We start from the raw sequence: 19177 nt of genomic DNA on the forward strand, positions 1-19177 counted from the left end.
AGTTCATATTCTTTATGAAAACTTTGGAGCCTAAAATATTTAATTGAGTAACCAGAAACTCCTCCACTGCTCACTGAGGAGTCCCCAGTGTCACACCATCAAACACTACAGCTTGTTAGAGCAGAAGAGAAAAAAATCAGCCCGTGATGCCCCACAGTCCAGTCAGGTGAGATGGCCAAAGGGAGCTAACCCAGCTGAGACAGGTGGCCTGCTCTCCAGGACTTGGCTGCATTTTACATTTAGACAAATTATGAATACACACACACAAAGAAAAAAATCTCTGTTTATAGGACTCCAATTAATCTATGCAATTTTTAATTTAATTTATCTGTTGACTATATAAATCTTTATTAATTTATTTCAACTGATTGGACTACCAAGCTGTGGCACTGTCAAGATCTTCTCAGACCTCTGAATGCCTATTGTTTTGAAGTCGGGGCTTCAAGCTCTGACGACCTGCCTCTTTTATGAGCAAAAAGTCCCTGTGCTGTGTTTTACTCGGTACTACAGATCTGTGTTCTCTGCTCTCTTGGCTATTCTGCAGCACTGGGGCTAGCACTCAAAGCTAAGCATGTATTTAAATGCGTGATGGATGTAGGGCTGATTTTGTCCCCTTTCGTTTGGGCCTTCCTGCTGTGTACTGCTCCAAATTCATTCAATACGGTAGAAAATAATCTAAGCAGACATCAGAAAGGGCACAACACTAAAGAACAACCTCTGCAAAGCCTATCTGCACTGACCTGATGAGGTGGATTGGATTTTCCATGTATTGCTAATTAACCAGTATTCCATTCAGTATAACTTTAATTACCTTACTGATATACAATAATCTATTTTTCTGCCAGATCATGCTGAAAACAACTTCAATTTTTAACAATTGTAAAAAGGTATTTTTTATCCAAAGACATGGTAGGCACACAGCAGCGTTGTTTTCTCTCATTACATTATTCTTGTGGTCTTTTCCACAAATGCCTGGGTGTCTCTTAGGTATTACTTTTTAATCAACCACCCTCATTACATGTAGTATTTGCTCCTTTTTCATTTTATAGCACAAAGCCAGAAAGAAGGCAATTAAAATTCAATAATGGTGCAGTGCTTAGACACTCATTAAGTAGTCATTAGGTAGTCTGGAGACTCATTGTCTTCGTGAGAGTTTGTTTCCTTGCCCTCCCTGAATCCCTCCACCACAGTATTAGCTCAAAACAGCAAGCATGATGTGAATGTGAATCCAGCCTCCTGGCCCAGGCACAAGTTCTCTGCTGCCTCCTGGACACTCACTGGCTGGGATGCAGCAAACCCCTGAGGCTCCTCCAGCACCACCAGGGAGATGTCCAGCATTGGGGCTGGGGCTGCCCTGGCTGACCCCGGTCCCGTCCTGTTCCCTGGCTGGGACTGATGCACCCTGGCAGTCATTCCTCTTGGGTAACAACAACCCCGGTTAGTGATACAGGCTTGGGGAAGAGTGGCTGGAAAGCTGCCTGGTGGAAAATGATCTGGGGTGTTGGTCAGCAGCCAGCTGAACATGAGCTAGCAGTGTGCCCAGGTGGCCAAAAAGGTCAAGAGCATCCTGGCTTGTATCAGGAATAGTGTGGCCAGCAGGACTAGGGAACTGATAATCCCACTGTATTCAGCACTGGCGAGGCCGCACCTTGAATATTAGGTTCAGTTTTGGGCCCCTCACTACAGGAAAGACATTGAGGTGCTGGAGAGAGTTCAGAAAAGGGCAACGAAGCTGGGGAAGAGTCTGGAGCACAAGTCTGATGAGGAGCGGCTGAGGGAACTGGGGCTGTTTAACCTGAAGAAGATGAGGCTGAGAGGAGACCAGATCGCTGTCTATAACTACCTGAAAGGAAGTTGTAGCATGGAGGGCGCTGGTCTCTTCTCCCAAGTAACAAGTGATAGAACAAGGAGATGGCATCAAGTTGCACCAGGGGAGGTTTAGACTGGATATTAGGAAAAAATTATTCACGGAAAGGGTTGTCAGGCGCTGGAACAGGCTGCCCAGGGAGGTGGTGGAGTCACCATCCCTGAAGGCGTTTAAAAGATATATAGATGAGGTTCTTAGGAACATGGTTTAGTGCCTGAGTTAGGTTAATGGCTAAGGTAAATTATCTTGAGGGTCTCTTCCAGCCAAAATGATTCTATGATACTGTGATTCTATGATAAGGATCAGTTCAACACCCTTGCTTACACTGGCTTGACTGAGACCCCCTCCCAGACACAGAAGCCCCCAGCTGCCAAGAACGCTTGTAGAAGGACCCACTTCTCAGCATGAGTAATTGGCAGAATCAGGCCTCTAGGGAGTCAGGAACATTGGCTGTCAGCATCGGGAGCCGAGCTCCAGCCAAAAGAGCAATCAAAAAAACCAAGCTTCATTTTGAGGTGGGGAAAAAAACATGCTGGCAGAGATAGGATGGCACTACATGTGCCACTGATTGTCAGATGCATAAAGGCATCAATAAAATAATGTTCACACTCAAAAATTTTCTTACAAAATGAGAAGTAGCCTCACTCGATTATAAGGATTGCCTCTGGACAATAAATAACAGCATCTGTTCTCCAAAATATGAGTATCTTTGTCTTCTGTCCTTGATGAGGCAGGGAAGAGAGAGGACAAGACAAGACAACCGAGGCAATTCAAGCTAGGAAGGCACCACAGCAGTTCTAAGGAGCATTTCACTGGAGCTCACTAAGGGAGCAAACTCCAATGCATTATTTAAGACTACCCTCACATCGGTGACCCTTTACAGATGCAGATCAATATAGTGGCCTCTGACAGAAAAAAAGAGGCTTCAATATGAAAAGAAACTAAAATAGAATTCATATTAGAGATGCTGAGGGGAAATAATACAGCCCAAGGGAACATCGCAGGCCATAGTACAATAAGGCAGTCCCTGAGGGGTCGGCAGAGAGCAATGGAGGAAGCAGAGCTTGCACTGCCACAGAATCATATTTCATGAAATAATGGTTTCTGTGTTAAAACTCACTTCACCTCTCACTAAACATTGCATCATTCTTTATGCCTTACCTTCCTCTGGTATCAGGTGAAGAGCAAGAGGAGCGCTTCACTTTGTAGGCTGCCCGTTGCATTTCGCTACACATCCTCGAGCTACTTCATCTTCCTGCTTGGAACTTCAGCTGTGGGGTCTCTGAGGTCAGGATTGCCTTGGGGCTGCTTTATACTGTGCTGATGCAGTAGCTGATCATAACTTCTGGGTTTTTTTTCCCCTCAGGGTGTGTTCAGCTGTGCATTTACCTGCTTGTAAGAAATTTTTTTGAGCAGTTGGCAGATGTTTTGTTTGTCAAGAGAGAAAAAGTATTCTTGAAGATTTCGTCACATGCTGTGTGTAAGGATATATACATGCCTATATGGGTATATATGTATGTGTGTGTATGTGTAGGTGTAGAGATAGATGATAGAGAATTCATGACAGATTCACAATTCATTTCTCTATATAGACACATATACAGGGTATATCATTCTTAGGCTCCCTAAGGCAGGCTGCAGATTCTAAATGCAAAAATATACTGATACAAAGAGATGACAACACAACTGAGCCCGTTTCATCTGTGGGATGGTAGTTACAGTGTGCACATTTCTGGTACCTTGCAAAACATTGGGAATCCCCGACCAGGTGTCATCAAGTAGAATGGATAATACTCACCTAAGAGGTGCATTTTTAAACCAGCTGACTAAAGGTCTGTTTTTCTCAACTGATTTTTCTGCTGGGAAGTTTATTCCTACAACCTGATTCCTGCTTCCGGACATGATGGGGTAGTGACCAACTACACAGTATAGGAACAGTGAAAATCAGGTGGCTGTAACCAGTCATTTTTGAACAACTCAACACTGAAACATGTCTGCAGAGCTAACACGGCAAATCATCTGTAAATACTAATTATCTTTCCAGACGTGATAGACCTATTACAATCTAGATAGATGAAAGAAAACTGGACCCACAGTTGTATGAAACTAGAAATGTTCGCATGTCTTCTCTTTCTCTGACCATTAGACTCGAGGTCATGGTTTCCTGCTAGGATTTCACTCCTAGTCTCATGACAGATACTTCAATGGCATTCAAAAAACCAATCACATTCCCTTCATTCCCTGAGCCATATATAAAAGTGACAAAAGTAACTAGTACTGGATGCGGAAATTATGTTTACCAGGAGAAGGTGTAAGAGGGAGGAACCTACAACCCTTCTCTTCCTCTTCCATTCCTTCCTCACCCCCTGTCCATGACAAGTCTGTACATAAATACATTTGTCTTTGCTATTCCCAGCTCTTCTTATGTACACATACCCAGAACATTTGGGTAGAGTTATCATCAAGTCAGTCATATTCCTGAGTAGTAATGATCATCAGCCAAATCAGAAGCTGGTGACTGTATTTTCATAAGACTTCTACTTACTACCAAAAATCATATGCAGAAAACTTTCTGCTGGAGTTCTCTCTCCTGAAAAACACAATTTTCAGAGGAGACACATGAAAGGGTTTCCAGGTTATGATATGTTGTGAACACATATTACAAACAAAATACGAAATCAAGTATGACTGCATACCTATTGCTCCTGTCTACAAAAAAATCTCCTGTTTGAGTCGTTCTTCTCTTGCTGAGTAAATTCCTTCAAATAAAACTGGTTGCAGCTACAGTACACTGAAAGATCAGTCTTAGAGTTATCTGTAAGCCTACTTTGCTGCCCCCTACCTTTTTTTCACCTGTGTACCTGCTCGATGCTCCACCACCCCAGCCACATGTGGACTTATAGAGCCAGTCATGGTCAGGGCTGAGCTCTGGCCATGCCAACTGCAGGTTTGTGTTTTGGCCCTGAGGGTATCTCAGAGCTGGTCATCACAAGGCAGCACCACACAGCCAGGTCCTGTAGGAAGGATGGTCTTTCCCTGCAGGCAGGATTTTCAGATGCTGGGAACCTCTAGTTCATCTTATAGCAGGGCGACTCTGATGCTTCTTAGGGATTTTCTGGCAGGCCAATCACCTCTAAGAAAGGACTCATTCTTTGTTAGTTGTGACAAATATAATTGCTCTGCCTCCTAATCCAGCTGTGGACAAGATGCTGACAGTTCTACTTCTTATCGAAAAACTCAAATGTTCTTTTTCCCTTTATAGTTCAAACACCTTTTTACCAGGTTCAAGGCCCCAAAGCATTAAATAATTACTCACCTCACTTCCTTTGTTTGCAGTATCACTCCATCAAGTAATACAGCTTGTAGCGTTTTTAGAAGAGTCAATAAAAGAGCAGCAGGGTTGCCTGATGCTTGTGAATCTTTTGGTACAAACATGTTAGGTTAAATTGGATATTTTATGAGGCCCTATCCACAGCAATCTAATATCTTTACATTTATTCCCTCACATGTACTTCCAGCAGCTCTGTTGTTTTTTTTATTACTGAAGATCCATGACACTTTACAATGAGGGTGGTAAAGTACTGGAATAGCTTGCCCGAAGAGGTGGTAGATGCTCCATCCCTGGAGACATTCAAGGCCAGGCTGGATGGGGCTCTGAGCAACCTGATCTGGTTGAAGATGTCCCTGCTCATGGCAGGGGGGTTGGACCACAAGAACTTTGAAGGTCCCTTCCAACCCAAACTAGTCTATGATACTCTGATTTTACTAACAATTCTCTTTTCTTTCAGATTTCTACTAGTAACCGCCAGCAATGGGATTTTGCCAGAAATGCACTCGCTTGTATTCCTCTATATTTTCGCATATGACACACATTTCATATATAAAAGACAGGACTTAGTCTTCATCTTAATCTCCTTCCCCCTGGTAAGCAGAATAAAGCTGAAAACTAAAATGTATCTTATACAAGATCTGATCTTTTAAGGTGATTTTTTTTCTTTTATGTCAAGGCCTTGCTTTTGTCTAATAGATAATGTAATGAATTTTATCTGTTTCTCTCCTTCCATCAAGGCTTTATTAGGTTAGAAAAGGATGCTGCACTTCCCTCTTTGTACCTGGCCCTGTTCATGGAAGAGTAATGCCTATTTAAAGCCTGACTGGGCTCGACAGTTGCTTAATGGACTTTATGATTAGTGACCACTACTGCTTGCTTGAGACATTTTGCACTTCTAAGGACCTATGGATCTCTAAGGATTCAGTACCATACTTTTTTTGTACTACTCTTTGTACTCTTCTTTTACTACCCTGTATTTATACTAAACTTTATTACAGAAAAATAATTGATCTCATAACCCTATAGAGAGATTCGCAGCATGCCATCTCAATAAACACTGTTACCTTTAAAACTCATACCACTGTGTGCCCATCTGTGCAAATGTGGTGATAACACACAAAATCTCTACTGAAAGCTACTTACAGCACAGCTCCACAAGTGCAGGTGAATACTCTGAGACCTTTAAACACCAGTAAAAGCAAATGAAAAAACAGCTATGGAACTTCTAATGCATGTCCTTTGCAGTAGGATCGGTGGAAAAAACAAAACCGAAGTGTACTTTAAAGAATACAACCAGTAAAACAGTGATTTCCAGATCCTCACAACTTGAAGGTCCTATCCTGCAAAGAGAAGAAAGCAATTGAAGTAACTGTAAAAGGTGCTGTGATTCATTTTTTGTGTGCAACAAGTAAAAGTACTGCTCATCAGAGAGCGACCATTTCCCTGAGGGTAATTTGCAGGGCTAAACCTTGTGTCGAGGGTTAAGATTGCGGGGTGACAATCAAACCCTGGCAGATGTATTGTTAACCTCCTCTCCTCCCCACTTCCCCCTTTTGCCCCTCCCTCTCCCCCCTTCCCACTCAGGACAGGCGATCGGGAGGGAAAGAAGGACAGAGAGAAGAGAGTTGGAAAAATTAAAGATGTTTTACTAAAGCTACTAATAAGAATAGAGAAAATAATACAAAATATACAAAACCAATCTTGAAAGTCTCAGCAACTGCAGAGCCAGCACCCAAAGTCCTGGATTAGACTCTGCAGCCAATCGGAGCTGGATTCAGTCTCTCACTAGGCCTCAGTTCGCAGGGACAACCAGCAAGGTCCTCTCCTAATGTCGGCCATAGCAGAAGGGAAGGAAAAAAGGGATGAGATTCTCGTGATCTCCCACTTTTACATGAAGTATTCATGTGAATGGAATGTTATACACCGTTGGTCAGTCTCTCGGTCACCGGTTTCTCGTTGCCCCTCTCGCGAGATGTCCATCCGTACTTATCAATAAGTTTGCATTCCATTACTAGGTTTACCAAAACATGTGTCTGGTTCTCCAGGAAAATGCAGCTAATATGAAGGCTTTAGCTGACAGGCAAAATTCACTAAAAGAGAAACTTGTTTTTTAACAAAACCAGGACACCTTGTTTTCCAGGTTTTAAGGGTTGCCATTTCATGATCTCCTTAGTGCTTGAATACCTGAGAGAGCCTGGCCCTTTCCTATGGAGCTCTTTTTTCTTGCACGATGCACAAAAAAAAAGTCTGATGAGGTGTTCATCATTAATAAGAAAAGGAACTGACTGCTTACAGAGGCTGTTTTTGAAGTTTTTGTGATAAATCACTTTGAATCACAGCCAGAGGTAAGTGCAGTGGTCAAGATTACCTGCCTCTGACATTATTCTCATCATGTGTTAGTTACTTATTGTTTGCTTTGTGAACTTTTTTTTGTCCCTGCAACATCAAAGCAGTCCTCCTACATCATGGACTTTGGCACTTCTGTTTTGAAATGATCTTAAATGAAGCCATGTGCAAAATATATGGAAGCAAGTACACAGACACATTGAGAAGAATGGGGAGGGTAAGTACAAGAAGAAACAGGAAAGAGACTGAAACCTGACTGAGAATCTGTGCTTCAAACTGTCTCTCCATCCATGTGATCTGAACCACCACACAGAAGAAAGTTTCCCTTCCGCAGTGAACATCACAGTGGATTTTGGCCTCCAGTTTGTAACACTGTGTATTCTGAATAAAAGCTGAAATCAGACATACCTGAATCTCCTATTACTTTGAGCTGGAAGTATAATGCCACATTTTCTGTAGCTGGGCATGTCCTTTTCTTCCTCAGTTTGTGTTGCTGCTCGGATAGATTAAGATGGCTCTGCTTTCCCTTTGGTTCTCTTAATACATGTCCCAAAGGTGGATCAGTGCACTCCTCAATTTGCTATCAATACTGGCTTCCTTAGCCATAAATAACTCAGGTCAAATAGCAATGTTTTTTGATATTCATATTATGAATTTCTTTTCATTTATTTAGTTCAGTCCCTAAGTACTTTAGGAGTTGTGGTACAAAGCAGGAAACAATAAGGATTATGATAATGGCTGGATGCCTGAAATTAATTTGGTCTTTTATAGATTGTACCACTTTGTTATCCTCTAGTGTTTTACACAGATGGATGAAGGAGCTCAGAATACAGAATAAAGAGGGAGAAAGAAAACATCAGGTATATAACCAGAGCATAATATACAGTTGAAAAAAGCAGAAGTGTGATGCATATGAAGAAGGGAGCATTAACACCAAGAAAATCCATTAATGGTAACCATGTGCAAGCCAGAAAAACAGTTTATTGTTTCATCTGTGTACAATGAATTTGATCCAAAACTCTCACAAGTCGCATTAAGGATTCCTACCTAACATAGCAATAGGTCAGGCCTCACGACTGTCTCTATACATGCCCACACATACAGTGTATGTCCAGACATCTTTCTGCCTATATGGACATGCATACCTATCTCTGTGCATGTGAGCATGCATATATGCATATAAATATACACATAGGCACGTATTTTCACTATTCCTTTGAAGATCACACAGTTTAAATGCAGTCACTTTGAACAATGAATAATAACAAGACAATTAGTGGCTGAGGAGCTGTACGTTGCATGTATGTTCCAGGGTAAATCTGCCAAAGTACAAAAAATATGGGCTTAAATGTCATGAGGACCAGTTTGTGCAGCAATCAACAGCAGTTGGAGTCTAATCCTGCACCATTTCCACCAGAGGTGGCTTTGCCAGTGATGCTCTGAGTGCAGGAGTGATGCCTGGCCAAGGCCCAGGAGAACACCTTTCTTTATGCCCAAAGTGATGAAAAAAAGGGGACTCTGGTAACAGTGAGGCTTACCCTCCACTGTCACAAACATTTGTTCTTCCTACCCCTGTTACGTGTACCGTATTTACCCCTTCTCCCTGCAGTCAGAATGCTCAGAGTTTACCCACATGCTTATGCACTATGTTACCTTCAGCAGTTTCCTCCAAATACCTCCCATACTTGCTTGCTGGCCAGAAGCAGCAGCTCAGCACCTTCACTTCTCCTTGCCATTTCCAGCACTGCTACTGACACACCTTTTACAGCTGAAGATGTGACTCTGAAGTCTGTAGCTGCTCCTCAAAGTAGAGAAGCTGATCCACTTCAAAGCAATCACTTGCTCTAGAAACCTGTTTCTCCAGATGTCTCCTGATCTCCTCCTCGCTGGCATTCTGCTGTCTTGCTTGCTTGAGATAGCTGTACACAGCCTCAAATACCTCTGCTCCCAGCTTTCCAATGGCAGATCTGGGGATATATATGATGTAAAGGTCAAATAGAAGTTAATTCACATTCTATATTAATACAAGCAATAGCTAGTACTGATATTTTTAAATTTTGTAGCTACCTTTGATTAAAATGATATAATGATGCACTTAATTTGTCTGACAGTACAAGGAACTAAAATTTCCTGGGGAATTTCTCTATGATTGTTTACTATACAAAGAGGTCAGGAGTAAAAATTTGGCCATAATAAAGTCATGAGTAGTGGGGCCACTGTTGTATTTTGAAAACCAAGATTCCTTTTCATGCTGAATCTGACATACCAGTTTATCTACAGCAATACACACATGTATTAGTGCCTCTGGATCTCATTAAAATTAAAAGGAAGAACCACAGTCAACTGTACACTGGTGGCATTTATGCGAACAAACACATTTCAGGACTCATTTGCTTTATTTTAGCTTCTATCAAATAACAAGGAAACTGTTGTGCAAGCTCAGCATGAGTTAACTGACAATTTTTTCTCTTCCTACAGCACTCTCTTTTTATCAGAAGACAGATCTGTAATTCAGTGTCAAAGAACACACTCACAGGATCTTAATGTTGATTTATAAAGACGATCCATTTGCAGACTACAAGACAATGAACAGAACTTCTTTTTCCTAAGGCAAACATCTTTAAATCCATGTATCACAAGCCACAGGTAACATAAAATTTCCCACTCAGCGAGGGGTTCTTAATATTTTGATGAAAATATCAGAGCAGTCTTCCTTCAGCATATCAGAAACCATCTGCCATGAGAACTGTGTTTATCACAGTTTTTTAAACAAAACTGCTTTGCCACACATACCAGCCATCTCCTCCAGCTTTCTGCTGAAACCCAATGGGGTCCATCCATACAAAGTCCATGGCAGGACTTGGACCTGAACGGCACCAAGCAAGAGGATTTGCTGGCATGTGTGCTCTGTACTGCTGGTCAGTCCTGGCATGGCGCTCATCTACAAGAATTTGAAACAGTGAGGGAGATGATTTGGGACTGAATGGGTCTCAAAGCATCTCCTTGAGTGCCATTGATCAAGGAAGTTTGAGGATACCAGTGGACTATCAGAGCTGGCAAATGTGATGGTACCACACCCCAGTGCAACGCTGACCATACCCAGGCTGTGTAGCCTCATCCTTGTTGCTTTATTTCGCCAATAATGGAGGGAACTGGGGCTGTTTGGCCTGGAGGAGGCTGAGGGGACAACTTCTCTCTCTCTACAACTACCTGAAAGGAGGTTGTAGCATGGAGGATGTTGGTCTCTTCTCCCAAGTAACAAATGATAGGACAAGAAGAAATGGCCTTATGTTGCACCAGGGGAGGTTTAGATCGGATATTAGGAAAAAATCTTCACAGAAGGAGTTGTGAAGCACTAGAACAGGCTGCCCAGGGAAGTGGTGGAGTCACCATCCCTGGAGGTGTTTAAAAGACATATCGATGAGGTTCTTAGGGGCATGGTTTAGTACCAGAGTAAGGTTCTGGTTGGACTTGATGATCTTGAGGGTCTCTTCCAACCAAAATGAGTCTATGAGCAGAGCAGGTCCCCAGGTATGAGCGGTGCATGTTCCTGCCTGCAGGGCAGCACCCACTGCCTGTGGGGAGCTGCCCAAGGCCCTGGGCTCATGCTGCCCACGGGCACAGGGCAGCAGGTAGCTGGGACATGCTCAGCTTCTGTCCGTGCTAGGAATCGCTCTTTCTGAGCGGTACAGGAGAAGAGAAAGGGGTCAGACTTGTCTCCTGGTGTCAGCATTAAGGCTTAGCACTCTAATACTGTGCAGGTGGCTTCAGAGGGAGCATGCACAAGACTCCCCAAAAGCAGTTGAAATGGTTAAACCTGCACACTGGCCTGCAACAACATCACATACTCCAGTTCTACACCTTTTTCTGATTTCATACTGATTTTGCTATGTGTCTAACACCAGGGCAAGGCCAACTGTTCTATCCCAACAGCATAATTCATCTAAAGGGGCAGTTGCTTTTCATCTGTGCTGATCCTGTTACTGCTGAAGGATAACATTGCTATAGTGAGATTACAGCCAGTAAGATTTCCACATTATGTAAATTCCTCCATTCTTCGAAAACTGATGTGAAGAATTTTACTTTATTTTTTCTCAAACTTCATTTGATATGAAAGCATGCAGTTTCCTCAGCAGTAGAGAACCACTTTACTCCACACAAGAGGCTTCTGCAAAATCCTGTTGTCATTTACAGTAGGAACTACTGCTGGTAAAAATGGACAATACATCTTAAGATGGTATTTTTGCCTGAAGGAGGTCCTAGATGACTGCTCTTATCTCACAAGGAGGGAACACTTTTCCTCACTTCCCACCTGCTCTTTGCTTTTCTGCAGCTTGGTCATGCTCAGCTGTGATTCCCCTCTTTGGCCACATGTTACTTCTCCTGCTGGCTCCTGACACTGAGGTGGATAGGGAACCTGGAGCAGAGAAAGCCAAGACCCAGGATCAGAAGCCACAGGGCCAAGCTGGAATCGAATCTCTGCAGGTCCAGACCTGACTCAGTCCTGCTTCCTGTAAGCAGCAGTGCTGTGTAGGGGAAAACTAAAACTGTTGGAAGTGATTAATTCCCAAACACTGGAAATGTAGGAATTAGCTTAGCACCAAAAGCTACGTATGGATTTATTTGGCAAATATTGGACATTTCTTCACAAAACTTCATCAGAAATACCACAATTTTTTCTCTCCAATGGTTAAAAATCCATACATGAGAAGCTACTTTGAAATTACTGCTACTTCATCAATGCTGTTACTGACTCTTCTCACCCTCTTAGACAAGTATGTTTAATTTTTTGGCAGTTGTGTCTATTTAAAGACGAAAAATTAAGCAAATACATACCTCAAGAGTATAACTTCTGCTAATAAATGTGACCTGCAGACTTGAATCTTTTCAGTTAAGCTTGGCAGAGCATGCAAATAAGCTAAGCTGTGTAACAGCTGATACAATAGAATGAGGAGAAAAAAATGTTCATAGGTTGAAAATTAAGAGGTAGGTAACAAAAATTATAACCTGCTTTTATTACACAAAAGAAGACATCAGGCTGTGTTTGGACTTGAGATCTGCATTAATGGTGAATCTGCTTCCACATCATGCATTTTCTGTCCCAGAGGCAGAAATGTAGGACCTAAGACAGTAAATGTCAAATAGATTTTACTGAGTGAATCTATCATCCTGATGGTGGGAGGGGGAAAATGGCTTCCTGGAAAGTGAGTTTTGCACTTTATGGCCCCGATCCTGTGCTAAGTGATATTTTTCCATCCCTGTGAAGTCCTACAGAAGCACAATTATGGATCTTGCACTGCCCTTCTGTTTATAGTTATTTCTATTTCACATGAAATATGGGACATAGGAATTTACAGGTTTTAATGGTTAAAAGCCTTACAAACAAACAATTACACTGTGCCCATTTACACTCCCATTTTGCCATGTTTTCTGATTGACTGGCATTTACTCTCTTTGTGGTATCTTACAGCTCAGTCAGCTACAAAGTCGCTATTTTCTCCCAGAAATGCGCCATCACCTCTTTCTCAGCCAAGACTACACAAGGAAAGGGGATACCTGACATTCACAATTTCATTACTCTGAAAGCTTTCTGGGACAGAACCCTATCCCACACTGCCCTAAATTGGTTTTCCTGTGTTGAAATGAAAGGAGTTACAACAGTCTCTACCATACAAGGGTCTGACCCAGGATGATACACACCAATGTGCTTAAATGTCATATCTCAGTTCATTCTTTCTTTTGTTTCACTGTGTTACTAAGGCTTAGACGTGCAGAGGGATTAATTTCTGGCATTTGAGCACTGTTTTTCCTAACTTTTAAGCATCTTGTTCATGCAATGAAATTCACAGACCCATGGTTGAACCTTAAACTCCCTCTATAATTCAGGCACCTCAGAAAGGCATCCACTCAAAACAACAGCCCACCACAACTGAAGAAGGGTATATCCTAAACCTGACACCTGTCTGGCATTAGTAAAATCACCTCTGTCCACCCAGGACTCACAGCAATTCAGCATCCTGGGGTGTATTAGGAGGGGGCTGGTTAGTAGGTCGAGAGAGGTTCTCCTTCCCCTCTACTCTGCCCTGGTGAGACCACACCTGGAATATTGTGTCCAGTTCTGGGTCCCTCAGTTCAAGAAGGACAGGAAACTGCTGGAGAGAGTCCAGCGCAGGGCAACAAAGATGATCAAGGGATTGGAGCATCTCCCTGATGAGGAAAGGCTGAGGGAGCTGGGTCTCTTTAGTTTGGAGGAGACTGAGGGGTGACCTCATTCATGTTTATAAATACGTAAAAAGTGAGTGTCACAAGGAAGGAGTCAGGCTCTTCTTGGTGACAACCAACAGTAGGGCAAGGGGTAATGGGTTCAAACTGGAACACTAGAGGTTCCACTTAAATTTGAGAAGAAACTTCTTCTCAGTAAGGGTAACAGAACACTGGAACAGGCTGCCCAGGGAGGTTGTGGAGTCTCCTACTCTGGAGACATTCAAAACCTGCCTGGACACATTCCTATGTAGCCTCATCTAAGTGTTCCTGCTCTGGCAGGGGGATTGGACTAGATGATCTTTTGAGGTCCCTTCCAATCCCTAACATTCTGTGATTCTGTGATGACCACACAGGTACCCAGCTGTCCCCTTTTATCCTAGGGTCCATGGTTAGAGTATTGATTTAGAGAGCTGGAAACCTAGGGGTAGAGGGAGATTCAAACCCACATCTCCCAGAGCAGTACCATAATCCTCAGTCAGACTCGCGGACAAAGGACTCTCCTTCACCTTCATTCTGATTTGTATGAAAGCAGATGTATTGGGCCAGAAGAGAATGAGCAACAACAAAGGATAACTCTGGATAGCCTGGGGACCAAGGACAATGCTGGAGGCATGTGCAAAAGTTGTTTGCATGAAACAATCCCCGGATAAAATAGTATGAGCAGTCCTCAGAGCCCTTCAGTCCTCAGGACTGAAATCCAGGTTACCACATGTAGGTGAATGCCCAGAGAGTGTGCTTTCTCACTGCAAACTGCTAGAGATTCAACAATGAGCCCAACTTCCCTCACTACTGGTTGCAGAGAGCAGTCCCAGTGCTCCAGGCAGAGAAGGCACAGGGCTGGGGACTTCCACAGCCTGGAGGCACACTGGAGCCAACAACATACTGGCTGGACAGCAGATATTGCCAGTCATCCATGGAAGACATGGTCTGAAACAAAATGCCTCTTGCTGCCAGCTTTTGTGCAGCTCATAATCCATGCCTCAAGAAAATTAACTGGAACAAGCCCCAAAGGCCATAGAGGCAGAAAGATATCTGGTTTGTGGATAATGATGGGGTTTGGCCATGTGATAGGGGCTTGGTTGCGCCAGGGGTAAGGCGCTTCTGAGCATGTGAGAAGCAGTATGAACATCAGCTAAATCAAAGGCACTTACTGCTTTTACTCACTGGCAGCGTTAGAGGGGAGCTAAATAGGAGCCTTCAGAACTGCAATTTTATACTCAGGGTGTCTGAAAATGTTCCAAGTCATTTAGCTGATCTGGGCCCAAGTGAATTTATCAGCCTATCTGGTGATTTGCAGTTGATTTCCTACGCATCAGTGCAAAATTACTAAAATTTGACAATATAATAATGTTGTGTTCTCAACTGGCTGAGGAAGTTGTAAATCTTTCCCTGGGTGAACAAAGAATTGTCTCTTGTCCCACAGGTCTTTATTTTGATTACTCTGCTACTAGCTACATATTAACATTTCGTTTCTGGTCTGGAGATCAATTAGAATACACCTACCTTTATGCAACACCGACAAAAGCCACAAAACAAGATTAATGCTTAAGTTTGCGCTCCTCTGTGGCTCTTAGCAGCTGGGTTAATATCTCTCAACAGCTTGTCATTGCCTGGATTGAAGGATAACTACAACACAAATCAACAGCTAAGGAGGTTTTCAGCTTCTCACTTTCAAATGTCATTCAGCATGATGGCAACTATCTAAAACCATTCTTCCAAAGGGAAGCAGCCCTTTTTGCTCGCAAACACAAAGTTTTCAGTGGTGTCTCCTAGGAGCTGCGGTGTGGTCTGTGCTGGGGAGCAAGAAGTTCTGCAGACACCAAGTCACTGCTGAGCACCCCTGAATATCACCATGAAAGTCCCTCTGGATCAGGCATCTCACCGCTGCCATAGCAGATGAGTAGCACATGTCTCCTAAGCCAATCACAGAAAATCCAGTTATTGCAGAACACTAACGTTATTCACAGCTAACTCAATGTAAACCTTAAAAAAAATGTTAAAAAAGCTTTCTGTATATGAAATATCCATTCCAGTAGGCATTAATTTATCCTTTTGGATGCAGCCAGGTCGCCTGCATCCTATACCGACAAGCGTATTGTAGTAGGAGGCAAAACTGTCATGATTAGAGCTCACAGGATATAAAAGCAAGTGCAGGGATCTTTGAAAAAATAATTTTAGTAGATTTCACTAAGTTCTGCTCTCTGTGACTCAAGGGTATCCCTATGGAGTCCAGCAGCACTACTTAGGATTCTCATCTACACATCCAACTTTGATTTGTCCCTGAACATACTATTTCTAAGCTCTTACTTTTTAGCCTTACATTTCTGTTTAAAACAGAGTACAATTGTGCCACTTCGCAGCTTGTTACATTTATCTCCTGAAATGACTCTGCAAAAGAAACAGGAAATTACATATCTTTGATCTCATATAAAATATTCTTTTCTAATTGTACCAGAAAATCTTAGAATATCTGCTACAGCATCTCATGGTTCAGTAAACAAACAAATTTATCTCATTTACAACACAAAAGGTCCCTTTAGTCTCAAGTTATCTTCCTGTCATTCGACATGTTGGTGTTACTGACTATGAATGATTAAAACTTCTCTGAAATGTTAAAGAAATTGCTCTGGTTCAAAACTGCATTTACAACAAAGCTTGTCTGTTGCTCTACAAAGACCCTTTGAGATATGCTAGCAGAAGTGCGTTATAAGTTCCATGATTTATTTTTTGGGGAACTTGTTCCTAAAGGTAGGGCAATACCTTTCTAGTTCTGACAGCTGATCAAGCTCCAGTCTTGGGAATTCTAAAAGTATGGCAAAGTCAAAAAAAAAAAAAAAAAGAAAATTGGAAGTTGTTATAAAATTGAGTAAAAGAAAATCTGAATTGTTAATATTAGCCCATACCTTCACCTTGAAGCCTCAGTGGACTTTGACCTTCATCATATTACTACTGAATGAAAATTTCTTCACTTGAAGACACAAAGATAATTTTCATAGTTCATCCTTAATTACTTCATAATTTCTGAATTAAAGCACCTTAATTTGATTGCAAACAGAACTCTCTGATATCCTACTTCAAAGACCAGCAAAATCTAAAGTATATTTAGGACATGTTTTCCCATGAGCTAAGCAGAATCTTATTATTAAAAGCTGTAGACATACAGCTGAAGAAATATCAACAATAATATTCTCCATGCATTTAATTTGCTGAGATAAATGAATTTGTAAAATAGTAATTGAAGCTGACATCTGCTGTTGGAAGAAGCATGAATTTGAATTTAGAGCTGCTAGTTGAATTCTAGATACTACTGATTTAGAATATAGTTTGTCATAAGAGGAGATTTTTTTTGTTTGTTTGTTTGTTTGTTTTTCCCACAGATAAAACCCCAAGTCACAACAAAACATGGTCATTTACATAAAACCCGAGTATTGCAATTTTAAAGTCTTCCTATATCAGCAAATTTACTGCTGATACTAAAAATGAGAGAGGAGACAAGTTTGCTCATATAGAGTTATTCTTCACCAGGTAAGACAGGTGAAAATGACACTATCTGAAACACGTTTCCCAGGGCTGCAGTCTCTTTATACACATTCTGAGATTTCCTAGCCTTGGTAAAACTATTTTAAACAACATCTTCTTCTTTTTCTTTTTTTTTTTTTTTTAACATTGTCATGGCATACAAAGAGTCTTTGAAAAGCCATCAGTTTAACTCATACAGTGTCACTGATAAGGATCAAGCAAAAATTCAAGGCACATTTAACACATACCTGATGCCATCCACTTTGGTTATCAATGCACTTGTTTTCAGACAGATGTGTCTGAAGAGCAGCACAAATACTGCTGCTTCTTGAATGTGGGTGTGCAAGAATACAGTCATTATCTCTGAAAAGTCAATAATTATATACAGTTCTCATAAGAGTTTAAGAGTAGGAATATAATTGCAATATCTTTTGTTCAGCTGTGTGGTAATTCAGAGTTTATGCTGATTTCCTGTTACAATGCTTTAATTTGGGGGGACTCTTCTGATTTAGGGTCTTACACCAAAATGACATTTATAAAACTAACAATTCACCCATCAGAGAAAGGAAAAGATACACACTACGCGTTTCAGTGAAACAATCGTAATATTACATATTTCTACATGTATTTTTGGTCAACCTGAGCAGCCTGTTCCAATGCCTGACAACCCTTTCCATGACTAATTTTTTCCTAATATCCAGCCTAAACATCTCCTGGTACAACTTGAGGCCATTTCCTCTCATCCTCTCACTTGCTACTTGAGACAAGAGACCAACACCCTCCCATGCTACAACCTCCTTTCAGGTAGTTGTAGAGACCAATAAGGTCTCCCCTCAGCCTCCTTTTCTTCAGGCTAAACAGCCCCAGCTCCCTCAGTTGTTCCTCATCAGACTTGTGCTCCAGGCCCCTGACCAGGTATGCATGTATATACATATAAAATATATATTGATGTAGACACAAATAACTGTTGGTTTAAAGTTTCTGTACATCACTCACTTCTCCCTGATTGAGTTCCTGGCTTGGTCACCTAAAGGTGATTTCAAATTTGCTAGTGTTCCCATTTAGTTTTACTGTATTCTCACTTCACTGGCTTGTAAACCAAACAGCAAAACCTAAATACCTCAGGCCTTCAAATCTGGGTCTGAAAGGTAACTGGGTAATTATCTGGAAGTAGATTAACAGTAAAAGAAAGAGAAACTCATGAGCTCAGATGTTTAATGTTTTTCTGTAGTGAGCTCATCTTGCTCTAAGCAATTAAGAGATGGAGACTGGTCTTTAAAAATGAAGTGTGAGAAAGATTGTGACAAGAAGGATGGATATGTAAGTAATATTTTGGCTTAGCTCATGAGAAGCAAAAAGCTACAGTGATGCTGTAAGATGTCTTAGCATCACAAGACAGAAATTTTTACCAGAAAATGCAGTGCTGAACAGGACAACTGTGGCATGTGTAAGAAGAAATTTCATGTTTAAAAACATTTCAGGATCAATACCTTCAAGAATCTATTAGTCTGCAAAAAAACAGTCATAGCTCAGACAGTGTCAATAAACTTCCTTACCAAATATGCATTTTGTCTCTGAAAGGCCATCTTATTCCTCATGCATGTTTACATCACGACACCTTCGAGATGACAGTCAATGGCAATTAAAAAGTCACTGAAAATTTTTGTAACGAAAGTCTAAAACCCAGTTAGCTTTTCTATATGTGTTGCTTTTGCCTTCATCTAAAGCCACCCTCAACGATGTCAATAACCAACCAGTTTCAGAAGGCTCAGAGCTGGCCCTCAGGAAGGTCTACCCATCATCTAGTAAAACACTAAATCAAATAATCCATTTCTTTACAGCAATAGTTA

The 19177-nt window shown here is 41.6% G+C and overlaps 1 protein-coding gene across 4 annotated transcripts in view; it reads right to left on the bottom strand.

Annotated features, from left to right (window-relative positions):
- Positions 1-8497: 8497 nt before the first annotated feature.
- The window catches only part of NEK11 (NIMA related kinase 11), an 89645-nt gene continuing 78965 nt past the window's right edge, over positions 8498-19177 (bottom strand). For all 4 annotated transcript variants that reach the window (XM_071804883.1, XM_065832527.2, XM_065832528.2 and 1 more), the window contains one exon: positions 8498-9511. In XM_071804883.1, coding sequence (XP_071660984.1) covers positions 9264-9511 — 248 coding nt within the window. In that variant the 3' untranslated portion in view covers positions 8498-9263. The remainder of the gene's footprint in view (positions 9512-19177) is intronic.

This window comes from Patagioenas fasciata, chromosome 2 (assembly GCF_037038585.1).
Source record: "Patagioenas fasciata isolate bPatFas1 chromosome 2, bPatFas1.hap1, whole genome shotgun sequence".
Taxonomy (NCBI): domain Eukaryota; kingdom Metazoa; phylum Chordata; class Aves; order Columbiformes; family Columbidae; genus Patagioenas; species Patagioenas fasciata.